This window comes from Python bivittatus, unplaced genomic scaffold, assembly GCF_059951505.1.
Source record: "Python bivittatus isolate LINGU-HERP-01145 unplaced genomic scaffold, Pbiv_v1 ctg000390_np1212, whole genome shotgun sequence".
Taxonomy (NCBI): domain Eukaryota; kingdom Metazoa; phylum Chordata; class Lepidosauria; order Squamata; family Pythonidae; genus Python; species Python bivittatus.
In genome coordinates this window covers 3,927,901-3,950,428 of record NW_028277070.1, presented here as the reverse complement: position 1 = coordinate 3,950,428, position 22,528 = coordinate 3,927,901, and the positions used below count along the sequence as shown (strand labels likewise).

The window sequence follows — 22,528 nt, the reverse complement described above, 5'->3', positions numbered from 1 at the left end:
AGTGTTAGGCCCTTGCCTTTGTTTATTTGTTTACCCAAGTTCCAAGAGCCGAATAGAACTTGAGATGAGGCTTTTTAGCTAACGGACGTTTTATTGGCCAAGAAACATTCTGGATGGCTCAGTGAACACCGTGGCAGGAGTGTTGCCCAGAACCACACCTTGCAAAGGAAACATCAGAAATGTATAGGCATTATCAAATGTATCAAACTTTTAATCAGATAGTACATCCCCTCATACCCATACAAGGAAATACAGGGATAGTCTAAGGAGGGGGAAAAGGTAAATCCCAGAAAGAGAAAGTCAGCTCAACTCTCTTCTCCTGTTACCAAGAGAATAGCACATGTTAGCACATCCTTATCTCTTGTGGAATTCAGGGCCTCTTTCTTTGCAACTTTTATCAAGCTAATTGTTTATTCATTCAAAGACAATCAGGCATGCAACAAAGAGATAAGGTGGGGGGAGAAAACACTGTTCTCTTTAGGAGGCAAAAGCAAGTTAACCCTTTGGAAATAAGATAGAGTGCACTGTTACATGTATGTTTATACATTATGTGAAAAATATATACAATATAAAAATTGTGTATTAAAATAATGCCCTTCACCAGCATCAGAGCCTTCTCCAGAGAGCTGGGTCTTCGCATCATGTGTCCAAAATAGGATCATTTGAGTCTGGTCATTTGTGGCCGGGACAGTTGAAGTATGAAATGTGAACTGAACCGAGTTTGGGGTGATCCTTTTTGTCCATGCAGCGTATCTTGGGTGACTCCAAAAGATATTAAGGGATAAATCAACGCTAAATATAACTCTTTTATTATTTGTTTGTTCGTTTAAGATTAGAGGACAACCAGCAGCAAGGTGGATGGACTCAGTTATACAGTAATGGCAATGGGCGCACCATTGGGAGATCAGAAGGACCAGGTTGGGGACAGGTCATGTCAGTCTTTCTCAACTTCGGCGACTCTAAGATGCGTGGACTTCAGCTCCCAGAATTTCCCTGCCAGCACTGGGGAATTCTGGGAGTTGAAGTCCACACATCCTAAAGTTGCTGAGGTTGAAACACTGATCTACTGTATATGGTCGCTAGGAGTTGAACATGACCCCCTGGCACCTAATCAGTCAACCAAAGATAATTCCTCCTTGTGGTGAAAGTCTATGGCTGTATTCACACAACTCAGTTCATCGGTGAAAGGAAAATGTAGCGGCTGGATGTGAGGACGGGAAAGCTTGGTTAGTGTAAACCTTGGCTAGGCTTTCTCGAGGCTAGCATGTTGCATGACGTTTTGGTCTGCTTGTTATGGTCGGACCCAATGCAGGAACCCCGTTCCCCGCTGGGCTCTCAGCTGGGCCACAGGGCGCGCCAAGCCCGAAACAGGCCCTGCCCACGACCTCTGTTCGCGGGACTTGCCCGGCCCGGCCCGCTCTCGTCACTGCGCAGCGGCCTCCCGAGGCGGCGGCGACGACCCCCAGCCCCACCCGGGCGCCTCCCCGCCTGCCGCCGCCCGCGCAGCCCGCCCGGCTGCTCCCGCCTCGGCCGGGGCTGGCAGCTCCGCACAGCCGCACAGCCGCTGCCAGGGACGGGCGGCGCGCTTCGACCCTCCGGCGGCGTCCCCGCCGCCCCAGGCTCGGGGGAGCGGCGCAGCGGAAGCGGAGTCGGCCCCGCCGGCGGCTGGCCGGGCGCCCGGCCCCTCCTCCGGCCGGCCCGCCCAACCGCCCTCTCCGCGGCCAGTGGGCAGGCGGCTGGGCCGGGCTTCGGCCGGCTCCCTCTGCGCGCCGTGCGCCCAGGGCGCGCCGTGGAGAGGCGGCGTGTTGCGCCTCCCGCCTCCCCCCGCCGCCGCCGCGCTGGGCGAGGGAGGGAGGGAGGGAGGGATGGCCGGGCCCGGCGCCGCGGAGCCCCCGCCGGACCTCTACCGGGACACCTGGGTGCGCTACCTAGGTGAGTGCCCGCGGGCGCCCTCCCGCGCAGGGGAGCCGCGCCCGGAGGCCCTGCCGCGTGCCCGGCGCGCGGCGCCCCCTCCTCCCCCGCCGCCCGGAAGGCAGCGCGTCCCGGCTGAGCCCGCAGGCTGGCGCTGGCGGAGCGGGCGCCTCGTGCCCGGCTCCCGCCCTGGAGCGCTGGAAGGGCGCCGGGGCTCGCCCGCGGGAGGAGAGCCGCCGCCGCCCCGCGGGGCTGGGGGGGGGCGAGACGGCGGCGGTGGTGGGGGCGTCCTCCCAGAGCAGGGGGTTCTTCTGCGGCCCCCCGCCCGGAAGCCAGAGCGGGGCTCGCTGCTCCCCTTGGAGCAAAAGCGGGCGGCGGAGCTTCCCCTTTCGCCCGCGGAGAAGCGCGTGGCTGCCCTTCGCGCGGCGGGCAGGAACCCTGAGTTCAGCCGGCCTCCCGCCTGCTCGGTTGGGCAGACAGCTGCTGCCGCACCGCCCGTCTTAAACCGGCCTCGTGTTAACCTTCAGGGGCTCTTTTTGCGGGGTGGTGTGTCGTGTGAACCCCTTTGGTGAGCTTACCCGGGGAATCCCGAACCCGGTGACCCGGTGGGCTGTGTGAATGCAGTCCCCTTTGCAGTTGCTTTTAAATGCAGTTGCTTTTAATGCAGTTGCTTTTAAAGAGTGCAGTTGCTTTTAAAGAGAATCTCAGAGGAGGAAGCTTCACCTGACAAGCAAGACGCACAGCTGGGGGCATGAGACAGGTCCCTGGATGGCCTTGGGCAGCAGTTGGGGGTCCCCGCTGAGAAGGCCCTGGAGGTCTGAGAATTGGGGTCTCAAATTGGAGTGAAACAGGACAGCGGGATGTGGGAGGGTGGCTCAAGGTGACTTTCTGGATCCCGGGAAGGGGACTGCCGGACAGGAGGAGGGAAAGGCTGCGCTTTGAAGGGCACGGCGGAGTGCAGAGATGACAAGTTTCCACCCTTTGCGCAGCAGCAGCATCGCGAAATTTAATCTGGAGCAGACAGCTGCTCTTACCCTAAAATTCAAGGGTGGGGAGCTGATTGCCGAGTTGGGATAAAGCCAATTAAATTAGGTATGGAGACTGGAGCGGCCTGCCTACCTGTATTGTATCTGCCTATTCAAACTGATGGTTGTTTTTTATTATTATTATTTTGTGGTTTAATTGCCACTATATTTTCAACCGCCCTGACACCTTGGAAGTATATCCACTTTTGTCTAAACAAATTCAGGTAAAACAGTGGCCAGAGTCAAGTCTAAACGGTGATGGGAATGGTGATAGGGGAATATATGTTTGATTAATAAGAAGTTGGGGGTCCACGTTGAGAAGGCCCCGAAGGTCTGAGAATTGGGGTTCTGAGTGAAACAAGACAGCTGGACGTGGGAGGGTGGCTCAAGGTGACTTTCTGGATCCTGGGTTTCATTTCATGAAAGAAATCTATCTGTGTGCTCGCTACGAGTCCACACTGGCTTGATGGCACTTAGTCAATCAGTGAGCATTATTGTGCATACGGTAGAACATCTACGCATAGAGCCTGCAGGTTCTCCACCTTTGGGAGATTTTAAGAGGTGGTCCTCTCAAGGAGGATTTAAATGCTTTTTCTGCATATTGGAGAGAGTTGCACTGCAACAGATCAGCGTTTCTCAACCTTGGTGACTTTAAGATGGGTGGACTTCAACTCCCAGAATTCCCCAGCCAGCCTTGCTGGCTGGGGAATTCTGGGAGTTGAAGTCCACCCATCTTAAAGTCGCCAAGGTTGAGAAACACTGGACCAGATCATCCTTGTGGCCCCTTCCAGCTTCACAATTCTATGATTCTATGAAATTAACACAATCCTTTTTTTTTTTTAATTCTGGGAGGTAGATGAGGCCCAGAGGTGCTCAAGGTTGGCTGGGACTAGAATGAGAAAGCACCAGGATTAAATTCCCATTCAACGATCTCTAATAGCTTTCCGTCGTTAATGTCCCCGGAACCAGCGGGAGGTTAGGAAACTTGAGCATGTGTTATGCGCGCGTTTATAAAATGGATGCCTCAATGGACGTGGCTAATCCCAAAACACCCGTGTACCAGAAAGTAAAGAAAACTCTAGGCTGTAATCAGCCCACCATTGAATTAATTCAAGAACGCCCCTGGAGTCTGTGTGCTTCATAAGAAGCGGAGATATTATTCTTTAAATTAAAGAAAAATTAAATTAAATTAAAAAAAAATATGTAGGCTTGGTAGACCCAAGGGACAGGTTGGCAGGCCTGTTGCCCCCCACGTTGGGCAGCCAGGTGCTCATTCATCATTGGCTTAATCATGGTTTGTTCAATAAGCCACAATTAGTAGGGCGCACGTGGCACTTTGAACCATGGAGGGGCTAGCTTTACGCCCCACGCAAACTTTGGTATGGCATAGCCAGTAGGATGAACCAGGGCTGGAAAGAGGGTTAAAAGTGGGCTTTGCTGTTCATTGCAGGCTACGCTAATGAGGTGGGGGAATCCTTCAGGGCTCTGGTGCCCGTCTCAGTGGTCTGGGCCAGTTACGGGGTGGCAACCGCCTACGTGACAGCAGACGCGGTCGACAAGGGTAAAAAAGCCGCAGCAGCTGTAAGTACAACCACTGGGGGGGGGGTCACATTCTAGCTTCAGACATTTTTTCCTTGTGCAGGAAAATAAAGTAGATGGGTGTTGTCCAAACTTGGCCACTTTAACATGGGTGGACTTCAACTCCCAGAATTCCCCAGCCAGCCTGCTGGCTGGGGAATTCTGGGAGTTGAAGTCCACACAGCTTAGAGGTTGAGAAACACTGGGCTAGAGAATGAACATATTACTCTGTTTCTGTGTTTGGCTAACACCCTATGGCCAAACCACTACCCCGTCTTTAAGGCCTAATGTGACAGTTTAGTTTACCCCACCTGCTAAGCCCAGGTTTGAGTCTCCGATTGGGAGCCACAAACTACCCAGGGTCTGTTTAAGTCAAGCCTAAGGAGGTTGTATGACTCCAAAGCCACGCCAGTAGGTTGGCGCCTCCTTTGAAGCCACAGCAAAGCCAGGGGTGTGGTGGCTTAGTGTGATGGGCAACCATTCGTGTGATACACACAAATGATATCCCGTAGTTCTGATAAATTCAGTCCCTTCCCCTCCGATTTCGAATGAAGAACATGTTCAGAACTTGACAGTCTCGACAGGATGAAGGGGAAGTTTGTGATGATCTCAGGTTCTCGTGTTGGAAGTTTCTTCTGTCTGTGACCACCAGGCACAACCTCAGGAGGAAGGAAGAACCACCCGGGCAGCCGTGGCGGTGGTGGACACGTTCATCTGGCAAGGCTTGGCCTCCGTGGTCATCCCTGGATTCACCATCAACCGCATCTGTGCAGGGTCCCTCTACCTCATGGGCAGCTTGACCCGCTGGCCCCTTCCTGTTAGGAAGTGGACAACGACGGCTGTCGGGCTTGCAGCCATTCCTTTCATCATCAAGCCTATCGACAGGTACGGGCTGGGTCAGGTTAGAGGGCAGAGCCGAGTCGGCAAAATAAAACACGAGCCCCTTTGCAGAGGGTCCGTCAGCACGAGGGGTGTGCAATTTAAATCCGCTTTTCTCAACCAAAGCTATGGGGGTCTTCCAGAACTTCCAGGGTTCCCTAACCAGCATGGCCATTGTGGAGAATTTGGGGAGTTTGGGGACCTCTGGAAGTGGAGAAAAAGGGATTTCAAAAGGAAATGAGCTCCGTAAGACACAATTGCATTTATATTTTATTTATATTTCAAATTTGTCACCGCCTGTCTCACCGCAGAGCGACTCTGGGCGGTGATGGATGGATGGATTGACCCTAGAGAGAGAAAAGTTGAGGTTAACATCACAAAAATTGGCAATCATTCGCTGTTGTATTGGAGAGATCCTACTGGATGTGAGTTTCTTGGGTGTCTTCTGGGAAACAGAGGTGTGGGTTGCACGTTGCATTATAGGAGCGTGATGTATAAATAAATAACTCGTAATAAATAGCTTGGAACTCATGGTTTACAAACAACAGTGGCCAGGTTCATACGGTACGCTAAGCGGGAATCAAACCAGCTACAATATGGTTTGTCGTCTTTGAGCCCAATCACTACATCCCTGGCTGTAATTGACCACCTTGTTCTAGAACAAGTCCCCTGCGTTGGTCTTTGTTCTAGAACAGGGTTCTGTAGCGTGATGTGGTTGGGACCAATCTGGAAAACAGCTCCCTGGATACCCAGGAGAGAGGAGTTATGTTCTCAACATTTCTGGAGAACACCGAGATACGGGAGAGAGGGTTGTTTTAGATAAATCCCACCAAGTTGGGTTCGATTGCTGGTGATTTAGGCTAATTGCTTACGACTGCCAATAAAGAGAATAAACCTCTCTTATTAGAAGGCAGATATTTGGAGTATCATACAAGCTGGCCGAGACAGCAGTCTTGGGCAGCCTGGCACTTGCCAGATGTGTTAGACTACGTTTACCATCATCCCTTGCAAGCCTGTTGGCTGAGGATGGTGGCAGGCCCAGGGTTGGCCAAGGGATGCTTCTGAAAAGGACATTTTAACGTGGGGATTTGGGGCTTTATAAATGCCCTGTCTTTTTATCACAGCCCAACACGAGTTTTTGCAACGCGATGGTGCTTCGTTTCTCTCATTGAAGATGCACGTCTGCTGCCCTTTAAATAGCATTCATGAATTAGTAAAGACCTGGGCCAGGAACAAACGTAACACTCAAGGACACAGCAGTATTTTGTTTTTTTCCATTAATCCGGAACGTCACAATCACCTTCCTTGTCCGGCTCTGCCTTTCAGTCTCCTCCAGATTGGGGGAACGATAGCCAAGGCCAGCCCCTTTCACTGACAGTAGCCACAGATGCCCACCCCGGCTTCCTTATTGGCCTGGTTGCACTGATGCTCAAGTTCCTGAGATTGTGATGTACAGACTAGAGCAGTGTTTCTCAACCTTGGCCACTTTAAGATGTGTGGACTTCAACTCCCAGAATTGCTGGCTGGGGAATTCTGGGAGTTGAAGTCCACACATCTTAAAGTGGCCAAGGTTGAGAAACACTGGATTAAAAGGGGGAAAAAAATCTTGCCGATGTGATTTTTCTCCCAACGCTGTTGTGTCACTTTTCACTGCACATTCTGTTCCAGAACCTGTTGCACACTTGTGTTCTACCTCAAAACATTTTGCACATCTGTTTTCGGGACGTGGTCCCTGAGTCTTTTCAGCTTTAAAAGTTAATAGTGTAACTAGAGACGGGCCTTCGACTCGTCACCAATGCACGCTGTGTGAACATGGCGCTCTAAGAGAAACGCAGTTAAAATAGCCTAACCTGTTCTGCCAGAACTACAGAAGAGCAGCAGTCAATATTTCCAACTTGTTCATGCACAATGGAATAAAAATGTGTTTTGCCTGGTATGCAAAAGGCTTTAAGAAATCAGGCACGGCCTTCTCTGAGGAGTAAATTTTACTGCTTTAGGATTAGCTTAGAAGAGATCCTGTACCCTGTAAGCCAAAGTGTGATTCCAGACCCTGGAATTTATAGTACGGTGTGGATATTTAAAATATATATATATATATATATTGGCAGAGTTTGCCTTTCTGGAAATATGAATACCTTTTAAGAGAAGATTAAATTGTTTTTCCATTCCCCCCCATTATACAGGTCAGTGGATTTCTTATTAGATTCCAGCCTTCGCAAACTTTACAAGAGTGAAGAGAAGCCCCCTTCCTTTTGAAATGGCTGGCCCTGTCCGCACTACCTCTCCCTCCAGATTCGATGACCCAGATTTGGAATTGGTTAAACCTGGGTCCGGGGAAAAGACCCGCACCCATCTTGGGTGTGGGGGAAGGTGAGAATCACACAAGGGACAGATATTCCTTCAAGGTCTGTTCAGGTACTGGGGAGCAAACCAAGAGCTGGACATTTATTTAAACTTGATCGTCAGATCTTGTTTCAAAAAACGGGTCTTATTTACTAAAAATAAAGGAAGAGTTCCTAGAACAAGCTTGGATTTTAGAGCAGCTGTTCCCACACGCTTGTGTTTTTTTTTTTAAGTTTTTACTTTTTTTTTTAATGTAAGCCACCCAACGTTATCTGGAGTTGGTGGCCTCTAAGCTGTATTAAATAAATAGTAGCAAGGACTAGCAAACGAAAACTGCTCGCTCTTTTCTCCTGCACTGTGAAGCCCACGGGTGAATTGTACTAGATAATTAGCTAGTGATTAATTGCACTGAGATTTGCAACAAATGGTCAGACTGTTGTTCCACTGAATTCTCACCGACCTGTCCTGGGTGACAGCTCACTGTAGTCACTTCTCTTTTGCCTATCTTAAAAATAAAGGGGAAGCAAGTTGATGTCTATTGTTCGTTGTGTTATAGTACCACAGTTCAGAATTACAGCTTTATGGCGTTAGGTACAAGAGTGCTTCTTGAAAGCCATCAACTTGGAAGGCGGCTTTAGCAATAATTAAAAAATGTCTTCCACACACAAATGTTTCACGTAATGTCGGTGCCGTGCAAGGACCCGCAGATGTCGCTTAGCTAGCCCAACTGATGGTGGGGAAGGATGGGAGCTCAGCACGATGAGCCAAGCCTACCTTCTGAGGACAGATCATGCTAGAAGACTCCAGACCATCCCGTTTCTCCTCTGCTCCATGCCAGTCCAGCTGTTCTGAGGATGGTGTGATGGTTTTCTAGAAGTTGGTTCTCCAGACCACAAACACACAAGGTTAGCTTCCCAGAAAGCAGCTGGACCATCCTCAGAACAGCAAGATGGGCAGGACCAGGAGGAGAAACAGAACCAACTTGAGGTTAGCAACATCCTACTTGGGCTGCAGATGAAGGAGGCGGCCAGTTCCGTTTCTCTTGGCCACGTTAATGTAGGTCACGTACCCCGAGATCATTTGCAATGTGTAGGCACTCCTTTTCCTACTGGAGCAGTCCAAATTATGGATCTTTTTATTACATTTATACTTGTAATGAATAATTTTATAGATATCAAAACACATTTTTACTTAGCAATTGGCCTGTCAAGTTTAACAATGGGGTGCCCCATAATGCCCCTCTTGAGAAAATGGTTCCTATCTGGATCCCCACCTTGTTTGTTGACCAAGCCATAGTACCATCATTTAGATAGGATGCTGTGCCCTAAGCCAGGTTTAGTAACAATATTGGCTGAGTTTAACATCACATCAAAGGCAAAACCAAACCACCAATGTTTTAACTTAAGCTGCGGTGCCTCTCCAGCTGTTTGCAACCTCTGGAACCAAACCGATGAAGAATGGGGAGCGTGAATTCCTACCACAGAGGGGGGAAACTAATGTAATATAATACAGAAAAGGAAAGATCAAACTCTGACCCCCCCCCAAGTTAAAAGGCCCTGAATGTCTTTTAGACACGTGCACTTTCGAAGACCCCCAGCCACCCCAAAAATGTTAAGTGGGACGTGTGAACCAGGCTAGTCCAAAGCAGCAGCCCTCACTGGAAGACCCAAGCAGAGAAAAACCTGGTGCACGCATGGCAGTATATTGATGGTCGATTGAATAAACCACAGTTGGCTGCCTTCATCCAAGCTGTTCAGCAAAAAAAGGGCTTCTGGTTGCACGAGCCCAGCCAAAGTGACGCAAGAGCCATCAAGCTACCGGGGATTTAACACTAGCCAGTAATGACAGAGTGCGACTTTGGTAGCACTTTTTAATTCTCAGATTAAGGATCCGGTTAGTTTTTCTCTGGGGTGTTGCGGTTAAGCTTGCAGTAGTCCATGTTGGATTCTTTCTCGATCTCGTCGGTCTCAGTGCAGGCTCCGACCACCGTCTGTAGCTCCGTGTGGAAACTCCGCTGCGCCTTCCGGTTCCTCAGGCGCCTGTGCCTCCTACCCACTCCAGAATAGCGCAGCACAGCCAGGGCCAGAGCTATGAGGACCCCAACAAAGAGAGCAGCCAAGATGCAGCTGCAGACGAAGGCCGCGCTCACCAACAACATCCTCTTCATGGTGTGGCACTTCCCTGGAGAAGAGAAGAATGGAGGAGCGCGCCCTCACTTAACAGACGCTACGTCATCCTTCTCCAGCTTTGACGTCTCCTGGAGTGTGGACTTCAATTCCCAGAATCCTTTCCAGTGGCCATGCTGGCTGAGGGATTCTGGGAGTTTGAAGTCCACCCATCTGGAGGATAGCCAAGTTGAGAAAGGTGTGCCCAATCAAGTACTCTTCAAAAACCCTTGGAGGGTTTTACTACATAGCAGCACCACGTTCAGCTTTCCAGATACAGTGGGCCACAACTTACTTTCCTCTACAGCAGTGTTTCTCAACCTTAGCAACTTTAAGATGTCTGGACTTCAACTCCCAGAATTCCCTGGCTGGGGAATTCTGGGAGTTGAAGTCCAGACATCTTAAAGATGCTAAGGTTGAGAAACACTCCTCAGCCATGCCTTTTGGGTGCATATGTATCTGCACTTCAACCAGGGTGTTGTTTTATTACTTACTGAATTTACACGGCCACCCAACTTTCAAAAGTGGTTCTGGGCGGTTTGCAATTGGTTTAGAAGCCCAAAACAAAGGAACTAAAAAGCACCCACCGCAGAAAAACAGGATAATGGAGGTCAATTATTGCATTCAAAATCTTTCGTTCCTGGATGGGTTCATCCCACACGCTGGCCTGATGCGAGGGAAGAACTGTCAAATCTTAGCAGGAACGTTCTATCTTATTACATCTTCTCAGGCTGAGAAATTAACTAAAGAGCAAAGGACCAAGGAAAACAACAGGACAGGTGGGGGGCCCTCACTGTCTGCTGCTCCCAACATCATTTTGACTTTTTCCTTTCTGTTTCAAAGAACTACCTCAAACGTGGAGGAATTCAAACCAGTGCTCATCTGCGCCTAGCAAGTTGGACTAGAACACAACAAGCCAGAATCTGTTCCCATCACCTCCTCCTGTAACCCAAGAAGCAAGCTCTGATGCTCACGTTCTCTTGATGTTGTGCCATCAAGTCAGGGTCAACTCTTAGAGATCACATGGATAGATTTTTCGCTGTGATCCCATTCTGTGGCTAGCCGATATTGAGCAGGATCGTCATGCTCTCCGTGATTAGCAAAGGCTCTGGAATATGACTAGTCACTGTGATTCCTCATGTGTGAAAAAAGGCCCGTGTAGGTTCTACACAAGTCTTGAGGCAACTTCATTGGAGCGTGAGCTTCCACAGACCAGAATGTAGCTTAGAATGTAAAGATAGTCTGTACAGCACGAACAACCAGATAATCGTGCTCTGAACTGGAAGCTCCACTTGATTGGCTGCACCATCTCCACCTCTTTCTACAATTTCAGGTAGCTCTCCTAAATACTAGTTGGCTTTGATGCGAACATTCAAAATTATTTGAAAAAATGGGTCCAAATCAGTCAGTCACGTTGATTCTGATTGAACATCTCAGTCAAACCCAAAGGGGGATCATTAAACTCCGTGTGCTGAAAGGGGTCTCAACTGAATCAGGTGCAGATCCAAGCAATGGGTCATCTTGCTATGTCAGAAAAATCTAACCCTCCAGTGGTCTCTGTGTCCTCACTTGGGCCTCTTAGTTCGATCTTTTTTTCTCCGTCTTGCCCCATAACCAACTATAAGTAAGAAGCTGGGGAAAAGCCAACCTTCCAGCCATGGGGCGTCTTCTTTGCGCACTCTCAGAGGACCAAGGAGTTCTCTGTGTGATATCCTTTCACCTAGGAACACCGATTGGGACAAAGCATATCATGATCAGTGGCAGGAAGGGGAAGCTCTGGAAATCACAACAGCAAATACATTTCTCCAAATTTCTGCAGGAACTGAAGCTGCATCGGAGCTCCAAGCGTGGGCAATCTGTAGTCTTTCAGAAAGCTCTGGAGCCACCTCTATGCTGAGCCATGGAGCCAGCTCTATGGCTTAACCACCTTTGGCTACCCCGCCCATGATTAGCTAGATGCAAATATCATGACAAGCCATAAACCATGATTTACAAACCACAGGCGTGAGGTTCACACCACGCACAACGTTCAAAACATGGAAACCACGTTATAACTTTGCACGTTGGGTGAAACTTGTCAGTCTTTGGCTTAAAGGTGATAAAATATAAGAGACTGGCCAACGGGTACCTTTAAGATTTCCATGAGGGGATTCCTGGTGGCAATAGCTGTCACAACAGTTGCAGATTGAAGACTTGGATAGTTCATCTAGATTCTTCCACCTTTCAAAAACCATCAGAGCAACCGTTCTACTACTTCTAGGCTGTTGTCAAACAACTGCACAGACAGAACATCCTCAGGAACAGCACCCCCCCCAAAGCACATACAATCCCCACCCTTGTGGCCCTCCAGAAGTTGGTGGAAACATGGCTCTTCTGGAGGTTCTTTGGAAATTGACGTACCATGACACGACTTCTTAATTTGACCGTTTTTGAGTTTTGCAAGCTAATTCAATTCTGGATTTGTATCTTGCCTTTAACACTTAATTTCTGTAAACTGCCTAGAATCCAGATGTTTCAGGCAGATAAATTTTACAAGTAAAATAAATGAAGCCCCCGAAAGTCAAGCTCAACTTGAAGAGACTTGAACATCTCTTTTCTGCTGTATCTCTGTAACCTTAGCTTGATTTCATCATTCTTAGCTGTATCCCTATTAAAGTAGCATTTCCCTCTTATTCCAACATAGCCCCTGGGCAGACATGACATGGGTAAAGTGTATTTTTGTCTCCCATAACCTTAGATGATAAGAAAGATACAGGACTGGCGTTAGCAAGTGGACAGGAAAACTCGCACTGGTATATTTTCCCCTGCTTGGGGATGGGTGCAGAGTCCTTTAGTGAGGACTGGCACCTGGCTGTGTATTGCCACACCTGGCAATGAAAGGTCAATTGCCAGACTATGAGGAAGCCGTTGGTGAAAAGGGCAACTTATAAAAGAGAGGGGAAGTTTTGTCTAGTGGTGAAGGCCCCAGGCTAGAAAGCAGGAGACGGCGAGTTCTAGTCTCGCCTTAGGCATGAAAGTCGTCTGGGTGACTTTGGACCAGTCGCGCTCTCTCAGCCCAGCCCACCTCACAGGGTGGTTGTTGTGGGGAAAATAGGAGGAGGAAGGAGCATCAGGTATGTTCAGCCCCTTGAGTTATTTATAAAAATAAGGCGGGATAAAAAAAAAGGAGTTGGCATCTCATTTTTCCATTGCTCCTCTCAGTTGCATTTGCCCCATGCAAAGATGCAGGTGGGAAAAGGGGGTTAGTCACCCCCAAACCCTCAGCAATGTAGTGCTTAAGGTAATGGATGGGGACCAGGGGACCAATGTTTACCGATCAGCCGCAGAGCTCTCTGGGTGACTTACGCGGCTCACAGGCGTGTGGCAGGAATAAAACAGAGACGCTCACGCGCCGGCTGCGTTGAGCTGCCAAGCAAAAGCCAGGATATGCTCAACCCACTCCAGCGTTTCCAAATTTTTCTCAGAGTTGGCTCACCATCCAATTTTATCTCTCACCAAGCTCCCACAAGCTTGGCTGATCTCGAAAGCTAAGCAGGGTCAGGCCTGGTTGATACTCAGAGGGGAAACACCGGGGAGTCTCTGGGCTGTTGGCCAGACTGGGAAATCAAAAAACATCTTGGAAAAAGATGGTAGCAAGCTGCTTCCACGTGGTTGCTAACAAAACTTCATTGATGGGACCGCTGAGTTATCAGGAGCTGAGTTTGGCCCATGGGAGTCTTACCTTCTCATGCAGCTGCAAGGCACTCGGTTGGCTCAGAAACGGAGGGACAAGAAGTGCTCAGGGCTTGGAGCTCACCTGGAGGAGATGCTGTCAAAGACGCACATTTTCTTGCCAGGATTTGTGGGGAGCTTCTGACTCCAGGCTGTGAGAAGGCAATGGATATAGATCTAGAAGAGAAGAGAATTATCACGTGGGGTAAAGAGACGCCGGTTCCCAGGCCCAAATCCATCCTACAACCGAGGCAACACATGGGTATTTTCATCCCTGCCTCTTAACTTAGGGCAGTGTTTCTCAACCTTAGCAGCTTTAAGATGTGTGGACTTCAACTCCCAGAATTCCCCAGCCAGCATGGCTGGCTGGGGAATTCTGGGAGTTGAAGTCCACACATCTTAAAGCTGCTAAGGTTGAGAAACACTGTTTTGGAGTATTCCAGGGCCAAAACACCACCTTTTCCCTTGGCAGAATTCAGTGTTCTCTCCTCAGCACTATTAATGGACAGATAGACTTGCTCAAGTATCTCTGAAAAAGGTGGACTCAACATGCATGCTTTTATGCTGTCCCTTCTAGAGAGATGCCCATGAGTTTTGCTTACATCTCTGCTACCAGGCTGGCCAGGAAGGGAGCAGGAAAGTGTGTTCTTCATTATAAATTTAAGAACGGGTGGATGGATGAATGAATGATCAGGCTTTAATCTGAACATTTCCAGCACCGCGGCTCTGTTTGGCACCATCCCTTGCTCCAGACAACCACCGCTGGCCAAAACTGCTTCAGGTGTTTGGGTAGGGAATTCCACATTAAGGATTTGCCAGGTCAGCCTCAACAAGCATCGACTGTGTTTGAAAAAGCCTTCTGCATTTTTGCAGGTATCCCCTTTGGCTGGGTTGGGAGAGTATAACACTAGTCTGATGTTTCTGTAGTTGTATAAGCACATACACATCCTATTTTTGGAGCATCTGATAACTGAGCAGATGGTCAGCATCCTACCCCCGTTCTTCCCTTTCCCCAGTTGCTCCTCACTGCAGAGAAAAATCCAACTGGCTGCTGTTGGAGGGGAACAGATGACCTCCTTTGGGTGCAAGCTGGCAGGGCATCATGGCATCTTGGCAATGGGAGGGAGGGGGCTGTTCCTGGAGCTAGGAGTTCCTCCCCGGGCCCACCCTGCGAATCCAGAGAATGCGTTGCAGAACGAGCGTGAATCTCTTCTGGAGCAGAATCTCTTCTTGCTCCACAGTCAAACGGAGGCACGGAGGCTTTGGGGATCAAGCACCCCTCTCAGGCTGGGGGACTCTGCTGCAGATATGCACCTTCAGAAGATGGTGGTTGGAAGTGGTCCAGTACAGCTTGCAATATCACCATCCCAGGTGGTTGTAAAGGGCTGTGCTCAAGAAGAATTCGTGCTCCCCGGCCACTCCATTTTGTGTATCTTTCCCAAGGTCCATCTGAGAATAGACCTACATGCCCAGCCAATGCCTACCTCCTCTGAGTCATCCGTCATCAAAAAAGCAGGCAGCTTGAAGACAATCACGGAGTCTGTTTTACGAAACCACATTACTTCTGGGTCCCCGGCATGCAGGCACCTGCCAAGTCCAAGGAGCAATGTCAACACTCTTTAGAGCACTGTTTCTCAACCTTGGCAACATGAAGATGAGTGGACTTCAACTGCCAGAATTCCCCAGCCAGCCATGCTGGGGATTGAAGTCCATACCTCTTAAAGTGTCTGACGTTGAGAAACACTGCACTAGACCATTATGTGATTCCTCTCATATGCTTTTCCCAGCAGCTCATTTCTATTTTAGAAAAAGGGGAGCTTCAGGGCACTTCACCAAGAGCTACCTTGTTGGGGAATATTTAGAGGGAAAGTTCTCCCCGAGCCTGGCCCCATCATGCACAGTACAGCCCACCTGCCCTCACCCGTGGTTGTTCACAATTATGTAGATCTTCCTGGTATGGCTGTGGTGTGGGGCATTTGCTCCATAGCACTCCTCAATAAAAAGTTTAGGGAACATGCTTGGGCTAGCCTGGATTCTCGCTTCAATGTGAATCACAGAACCTTCAATGTAGACCTCTGGAACAGCTTCAACACTGAAGTCCTCTGCAGGGCGAGACAAAAAAAACACACACCTTAAACTCCACAAACAATCAATCAGTATCCAGGCCACAAGCTTAAAATTCCCCATTCCCAGAATCTTGGATAGAGCAGTTATGAGAGGTGAACACAAATGGGCTTTTTCACATTTTCCAAAGTGATGGGCAGAAAAATGAGGGGGGTAGTTCCTCTGAATTTCTCCAGAGGAAGGAGAAATTCTCCAACTGTGTCTCAAGGGCAGGGGAAGAGAGTAAGGATGACGACCATGACAGGGATAGGCCAGATCCGTTACCAAAGCAACAATGGGAAAAACATGGCTTAAGTCCCAAACAAGAAGGGATACACCACCGACTCAGTCAGACACCTCCCTAAGTCACATGAGTATAAGGGGATGGGGGAAAGTAAAGCAGAGTCAGACTTGGAAGATTGATGTCAGTTCTACTAATGTAGTCCAAACCAAGAAATCAACTTCGCAAGAAGGCTAAAACAACTTTTATTAACATTGGCTCTTGTAACAGAAATTTGCAAGTCTGCTTTACTCCCCCCACCCTCTCCTTTATACTCATGTGAATGAGGGAGGGGTCTGCCTGAGTCGCTTGTGCATACCTTCCTGTTGTTTTGGACTTAAGCCATGTTTTTCCCCTTGCTGCTTTGGTAATGGATGTGGCCTATCCCTGTCAAGGTCAACTTCTTTACCCTCTACACAGAGGTCCCCCTTAGCAGTGACCAGGCAGCAGCAGAAAAAGAGCCTCCAGGAAAGATGTTTCTTCCCAGTGTTGTTCCTTGGGATTGAACAGAAGGGTGGGCAATTAGAGAGGCTGCAGATGGCTGGAGAGAGGAATGTCACGAGAAGGGCAGGATATTCACATCTATCCTTTGACTGCCTTATCCTTAAATAAGTCCAAAACACCCATTCCACATGTGACAGTTTTCTCCAAGTTCTCTTCTCTGAAAGAAATGTTCAACAGGGTTACTCCCCAACGTACATAACTATTTTGCTCCACAAAGCCTTCCCTAACCTAAATTTTGTGCAAATCAGCCAGGCATTCATCCATGCACCGTACCACCTTCCATTGGGTGCATAATGCAAATGTGTGCCCACCTGGAAAATTTGGGACGTGACTTATGGAAAGGTGTCTATGAAGTTGTAAGTCAGATTTTATGCAATTTGGGGGTCCTGTCTACAATTCAGCCCTATCAAATGGAATGAGAAGTTGCAGGGAAAAATGCCTTTGTGCAGCACTGATAATCCTATATAATCCAAGGTCTCTGGCCTTACCGCTCAGGACCCTTAGGGAGAAATTCAAATTGGCCACTGCGTTGACTTCAATAGCTTGCAAGATGTGGCTTTCTGTTAGTTTCCTGGCCACTGCGGGGCTTGGCGGAGTTGGCAACCTGTTCACTGCAGTTTTTGTGGTGTTGGCAGAGCCGTGCCACATCAGTCCTCTTGCAGCTAGAAGCAAGAGAGAGAAGGTTGACTGGCCAGATGTCCATGACGGTTTTCCTAGCCGTGGGAGCAAAGGCTAGCAGCAGCAGGCCCACAGAGATGGGAGACTACATCCCTAGGGCCCCTCTCCCGGTTGCTACGCTATCCAAGGTTGCAACCCAACCACAGATACAGGATCACAAAAATCTAAAACAAAGTCTAACTTTCCCCAAGATGAGGATAGCATAACATCTTATTATCCCCAACTGCTGCAAGGCAGATACTCCAACACCCCATTAACTGAACGTACCTGACAAGGTGGGGACTAGGAGACTGGATACCTTTCTCACGTATTATTATCAGCTGTAAATTCTAGAGAGATATTAGGTCTGCTTACATCTGCCCCTAATGTGTAAATTTCCAGGAAGGCCAGACAATTTCTATATGAACCCTTTTCTAGAAGATTTGAAACCCTTCATCACTTGTGCAGTAGCCAAATTCTGTGCTGCTGCGATTAAAACAAGGCGTAACAGTCACAGGAATAACCCCCTCTGTTTTGTTCATCCCTTCAGGTTTATTATGGGTTAGCTATCTTGTTTTAGGTGACCTGTATTTTTACTTCATAGGTTGCAATACTTTAGATTTATACTTGCAAAGGTAATTAATATACCATTATAGTAGCATATGTTATACTGTTATTATACAGACTCCTTGTTATGCTAGCATTTTGTCTCACCCATCTTTTTACTTTTGGGTTGTATATTTTTAAATTTTGCTGGTCATTGACCAATAATTATTACTACTACTACAAAGGATCACAAGCATGGCTGGCTGGGGAATTCTGGGAGTTGAAGTCTACTCTTCTTAAAGTTGCCAAGGTTGAGAAACACTGGACTCAGTGGTCTCCCATCCCTTCCCTGCTGGTCCTTCACCGCCTTGAGATGCATCTCAGGTTATCAGCCAGTGTTGACCGCTGCACACATGACTAGCATCCCTCATGCCAGTAAAACAGGCTCCTTACCATGATATATTTTTTTGAAGAAGCCCATTTGCTCGGTTGTCTCAGGAAGAGAGCTGGGAACTGCAGCTGGGGAGAAAAAGCCATCCTTTCCTTGGGTCAAAACCTGGGTTGCTGAAGGATAAAGGGACAAAGTGGCCGATCAGGAATCTGTGCTTAACTCTTGGAGCTGCATCCTTGAGTCCTGCTTCTCACATAACCCTCAGCTGAACCTGAATTTAAGCTTGTTTGTTTAGCGTCCACAGGCAAACCCAACCACCGTGGTTTATAAAGGAGGATTTCTTTCTTGAGGTGGGTTTTCACATCAAACTAAGCCAAAGGCAACCAGCTCGCACACACTACAGCATTGTATGTGCAAACCGGGATGAGTGGCAAGCTTAACAAGCTGAATGGAAGGAAGCTCAAAGAAGCCAATTCCTTAATTTTAAAAGTCAGAAAATAAGGAAGTTGTCTAAACAAAGATGCTACAGATAAACCACCAAAGAGCCACTTGGGGGAGGAATCGATTTGGACAAAGGCAGGATGTCTTTCTATCACCATACCAGCGCAGGAGGCAAACTGGGTGTTAAAAAGTTGCATTTCGTTGCAAACCCAGCAACTGCATTCACACAACGATTGTTAGAGCTGGGTTGGGTTAATTGGAGCTTCTGGCACAAGGATCATAGAATCATGCTCAAAGGGTTCAAAGATCCCAAGAGTTCAAGGGCACAAGGATCATAGAATCATGCTCAAAGAGTTCAAAGATCCCAAGAGTTCAAGGGCACAAGGATCATAGAAGCATGATCAAAGCATTCAAGGATCATAGAATCATGATCAAAGGGTTCAAAGGGTTCAAAGGGACCCAAGAGGTCACCAAGTCCAACTTCCTGCACACTGCAGTATTCCCTACACCAGTGTTTCTCAACCTGGGTCATTCAAAGATGTGTGGACTTCAACTCCCAGAATTCCCCAGCCAGCATACTGGCTGGGGAATTCTGGGAGTTGAAGTCCACACATCTTTGAATGGCCCAGGTTGAGAAACACTGCCCTACACCATTTGAATAGAGGACCATCAAGCCTCTGTTTGAAAGCCTCCAGTGAAGGGGAAGAAACCACTCTATGCAAAAACCTGTCCATTGATTGACAACTCTTACTGTCAAGAAGTTCTTCTGAATGCCCAATCCGAATTTACATCCTTGAAGTTTCATCCCATTTGTTCTACTCTTACCCTCTGGAGTAAGGGAGGATAAAGTGTCAAAACTTGCAAAGCTTCCTTCAACCAAACCAGGTCATACCCCTTTACTTACTGGAGCATCCCGCAGTGAGCTTAAAGCCCCACACACGGATGATGATGCACATTAAAAAGGGGGGTGCTTTGATCACACCAGTGTGGCCCCCATTTTGACTCCCAGGATACCCCCAGTGATGACTTTCAATGGTGAAATTATTTTGGCAAAGGTTTCTTACAATAGTAATTAGCAGTTCCCCTTCTGTGCAAGCATTACTTGTCCAATATTCATTGTAGACTTTGTCAGCCTGTCCTTCCCAAGTGAGTAATTGTTGGGCAGATGTACAGAAGGGGACTTGCATTCAAAATGTGAGCTCCCAGAAAAAAGGTGAATATCATTCAAATCACTACTACTAACTTTAGCTGGGGGGGGGAGGCTTAACTTGTATAAATCCATCCCATTTTGGTCAGCTTACGGTGGAGTGGATTGTGAAAATCCAGAAGATGGGTCATCCAGTAACCCAACTAAATCGATTCTTCTAACACATCCAGGTCACATCCGCTCTGTGTATCAGAAGGGGATGGAAACTGTTGTAGTTCAGAACAAGGCTAGCTAGAAGATGGGACCAGAACAGAGTGCAATCTGGTTTTCCTTTTGATTGGACTTAGGTAGACCCAGCCACTGTGGTTTTATAAGCCCCATTTTTAAGCTAGCAAACCAAGCCACCATTTGTAAATCCAGCTTGGTACTCCAAGTATCTAGAGAGGACCAGGTTTCTAGCCCTGATAAGAAGTTCTCTGACAATAGCTGGTTTTTGTTTTTTTAAATATGGTTAATTTTTTCTACTTAATTGGCAAACCCAACCAATTAAGGTCTCCAGCCCCACCTGATTTCTCTACAAATGACCTTAAGTGGTGAAAAAACAGACCTGCAGCTGCTCCGCTTCTCTTCAGGGAGTCAGAAGCCAGAAAGAAAGGTCAGCAGCCATGGTGGAAATGAAAAACACTCCCTGGAAAGGTGGTTGGGGAGACTTGAAGGGAAGGGAGATGTGTGATCATGGGCTTGAGAGAAAGGGTCAAAGCAGCCGATGGGTGCCATGGTGTTTCCTCAAAAGCACCAATAACCCCAAAAGTGGGGCAAGATCCCAGCACAACCCATCTTGTTTTCATCAAAGATAGCACCTGCCAACCATTGTTTCCATTTTACTATTGCAGTTTCAAGAAACCAAGATCTCCTCTAATTAGACAGAATAGAGAGATACAACTACAGATCCTGGTGGCTGTCTAACACAAAATCCTACTGATCTACATCAAGCTTTTGGTTTGCCCCCCAAAGTCCCCATTTACAGAAAAACTAGGTCCAAAATTATATAATACACAAATAACAAAGAACTGGGACACACCAATAGGCATCTCCCAGTTAAGTTCAGAACTTGCTGAGAAGTCAAGAAATCTCATCTCTGGAAGACAACAGCTGTGATCACAACCCCTTCTTGGACTCACCCAGCAACACCACACCCCAAAGTCCATAGAGTCCTCTTCTGCAAAGCACCATCTTGCCTCTAAAGGAGGGTGCAACCACCCAAATCCAGCTGTTCCCAGACCTTCTTAAATGGTCCATTGATCAGTGACTGGCTGGCACAAAATCAGGCCCAGCTGATGCTGCCTGTTTCAGTTCTGATTGGCCAGACACTCCATATTGACACCTATCCCAGAGTCGCAATCCAACCCAGCCCTCTACTTTCCTGATGGCTCAGGTTAATGGGAGCTGTAGTCCAATATAGCTGGAGGAGCTTTCTTCCTTAATGTGCTAGCTTGGCCAGGGATCAGATTACAGCAGCTGCAAGGTCAGAAGCTGCTGAGATCCGGCGTCCAAAGAGCGTAGTCCAAACACAAGCCGTGGGTCAGGAATACAGAGGTCAGAAAGTCGGAGTCCAGTCTAAGGGTCAAGAAGCCAGGGAGTCAGATTCAGAGTGTCAGCAGTTCAGCTCAGGAATGCATGAGTTTGTGTCCATAACCGGCTCTCTGTCTTCCTCGTGCTTATCTTCAGCTGGCAGACTGTCAGATGCATCCTGGAAAGACTCAGCGTCCTGTGTCAGCTGTCTGCGTGCCATAAGCCACCACTACGTCACCTCTCCTTTAACTCAGCCCTCAGCCGATGCCTGCATCTCCCCACAGGTGATTCTGGAGCCCTGAGGGGCTGAGTAGGTTCAGCTGGATGCTGGCTGAGAGCTGGAGATGAGCTGTGAGGCTGAAGTGCTTCTGTGGCCACTTCTTCCTCAGCCTCCTGAGAGTCCAACAGGGAGAGCTTGTCTGCTGACTCCTCACCGGAGTCCCGAGGAAGAGACTGACCCAGGACACTTAAACGGCAGGTGTGCAAATATACAAGAGACCCGCTACTTTATGTAGACGTTTGCTGTTACAGCGGAGCAAGACAAGGTGACTCTGCCCCTTCCAAAAAGGTTGGACTTCATCTCCCATTGTTCCTAGCCAGCATGGCCAATGTGAAGAAATTGTGGGAATCGTAATCCAAGTATCTGGAGAGGACCAGGTTTCTAGCCCTGATAAGTCATCTCTGACAGTAGCTGGTTTTTGGTTTTTTACCTATGGTTAATTTTTTCTACTAAAAAGGCATTTTCCCACTAATTAAAAAATGATGCGCCATGTTTCCCTTTGGCACAGATTTCATTATATTTGACATCTTGTTTAAAAATCTGAATGTTCATATATTGTTCAATTTGATAGATAACTGTGGCTTGTTCATGCTTGCTTTGCTTGTTACTGTTAACTGTCATTTCTGTTTTTTGAAATTAGTTCATTTTTTGTATTTTTGTGTTTTTCTTTTAAAAAAACATGAAATAAAATGTGAAAAAACTATAGTTCATTGAATGCCGGAATTGGCTGCCTTCACAGAGTGCACTAAACTATGATCTACAAGCTACACTGATTGGGTTCATCAACATGGTACCAAAGTACATTGTTGTCTTCATGACACACCAAACCACAAATCCAGTAACCAAATATTTTACGTCTCACGTGCACCCAACCAGTGGATTTCCATTTATTCTTTGCTGTGTAATACCAACTCACAAAATTGGGTTGAGTACATGAATGCAGGCAGGCATGTCATGTAAAGATTGTGCTCTGATGTTGGTTTAATTTGCCAAGG

General features: G+C 47.9%; 2 protein-coding genes across 5 annotated transcripts; one reads left to right on the top strand and one right to left on the bottom strand.

Moving 5' to 3' along the window:
• The first annotated feature begins 1,588 nt into the window (after nt 1-1,588).
• Nucleotides 1,589-8,268, top strand: MTFP1 (mitochondrial fission process 1). 3 transcript variants are annotated; one of them, XR_015796685.1, is made up of 5 exons: nt 1,589-1,932; nt 4,387-4,517; nt 5,167-5,399; nt 5,705-5,818; nt 7,577-8,268. XR_015796685.1 is itself a non-coding variant. In XM_088143869.1 (4 exons), the coding sequence occupies exons 1-4, from the start codon at nt 1,866-1,868 to the stop codon at nt 7,647-7,649; spliced, it is 504 nt and encodes a 167-aa protein (XP_087999995.1). In that variant the 5' UTR covers nt 1,703-1,865; the 3' UTR covers nt 7,650-8,268. The 3 variants fall into 3 exon arrangements, 2 of the variants coding, with proteins under 2 accessions (XP_087999995.1, XP_025030487.2); XM_088143869.1 differs by lacking the exon at nt 5,705-5,818 and having other exon boundaries at nt 1,703-1,932; XM_025174719.2 differs by lacking the exons at nt 1,589-1,932; nt 5,705-5,818 and adding an exon at nt 3,763-3,911.
• A 718-nt stretch (nt 8,269-8,986) lies between these two features.
• Nucleotides 8,987-21,718, bottom strand: LOC112542272 (uncharacterized). 2 transcript variants are annotated; one of them, XM_025174715.2, is made up of 9 exons: nt 20,863-21,718; nt 18,156-18,266; nt 16,988-17,161; nt 15,534-15,714; nt 15,097-15,199; nt 13,698-13,789; nt 12,030-12,121; nt 11,550-11,621; nt 9,396-9,917 (listed from the first exon to the last, which is right to left on the bottom strand). In XM_025174715.2, the coding sequence occupies exons 1-9, from the start codon at nt 20,978-20,980 to the stop codon at nt 9,631-9,633; spliced, it is 1,230 nt and encodes a 409-aa protein (XP_025030483.1). In that variant the 5' UTR covers nt 20,981-21,718; the 3' UTR covers nt 9,396-9,630. The 2 variants fall into 2 exon arrangements, with proteins under 2 accessions (XP_087999994.1, XP_025030483.1); XM_088143868.1 differs by lacking the exon at nt 16,988-17,161 and having other exon boundaries at nt 8,987-9,917.
• Nucleotides 21,719-22,528: the final 810 nt, after the last annotated feature.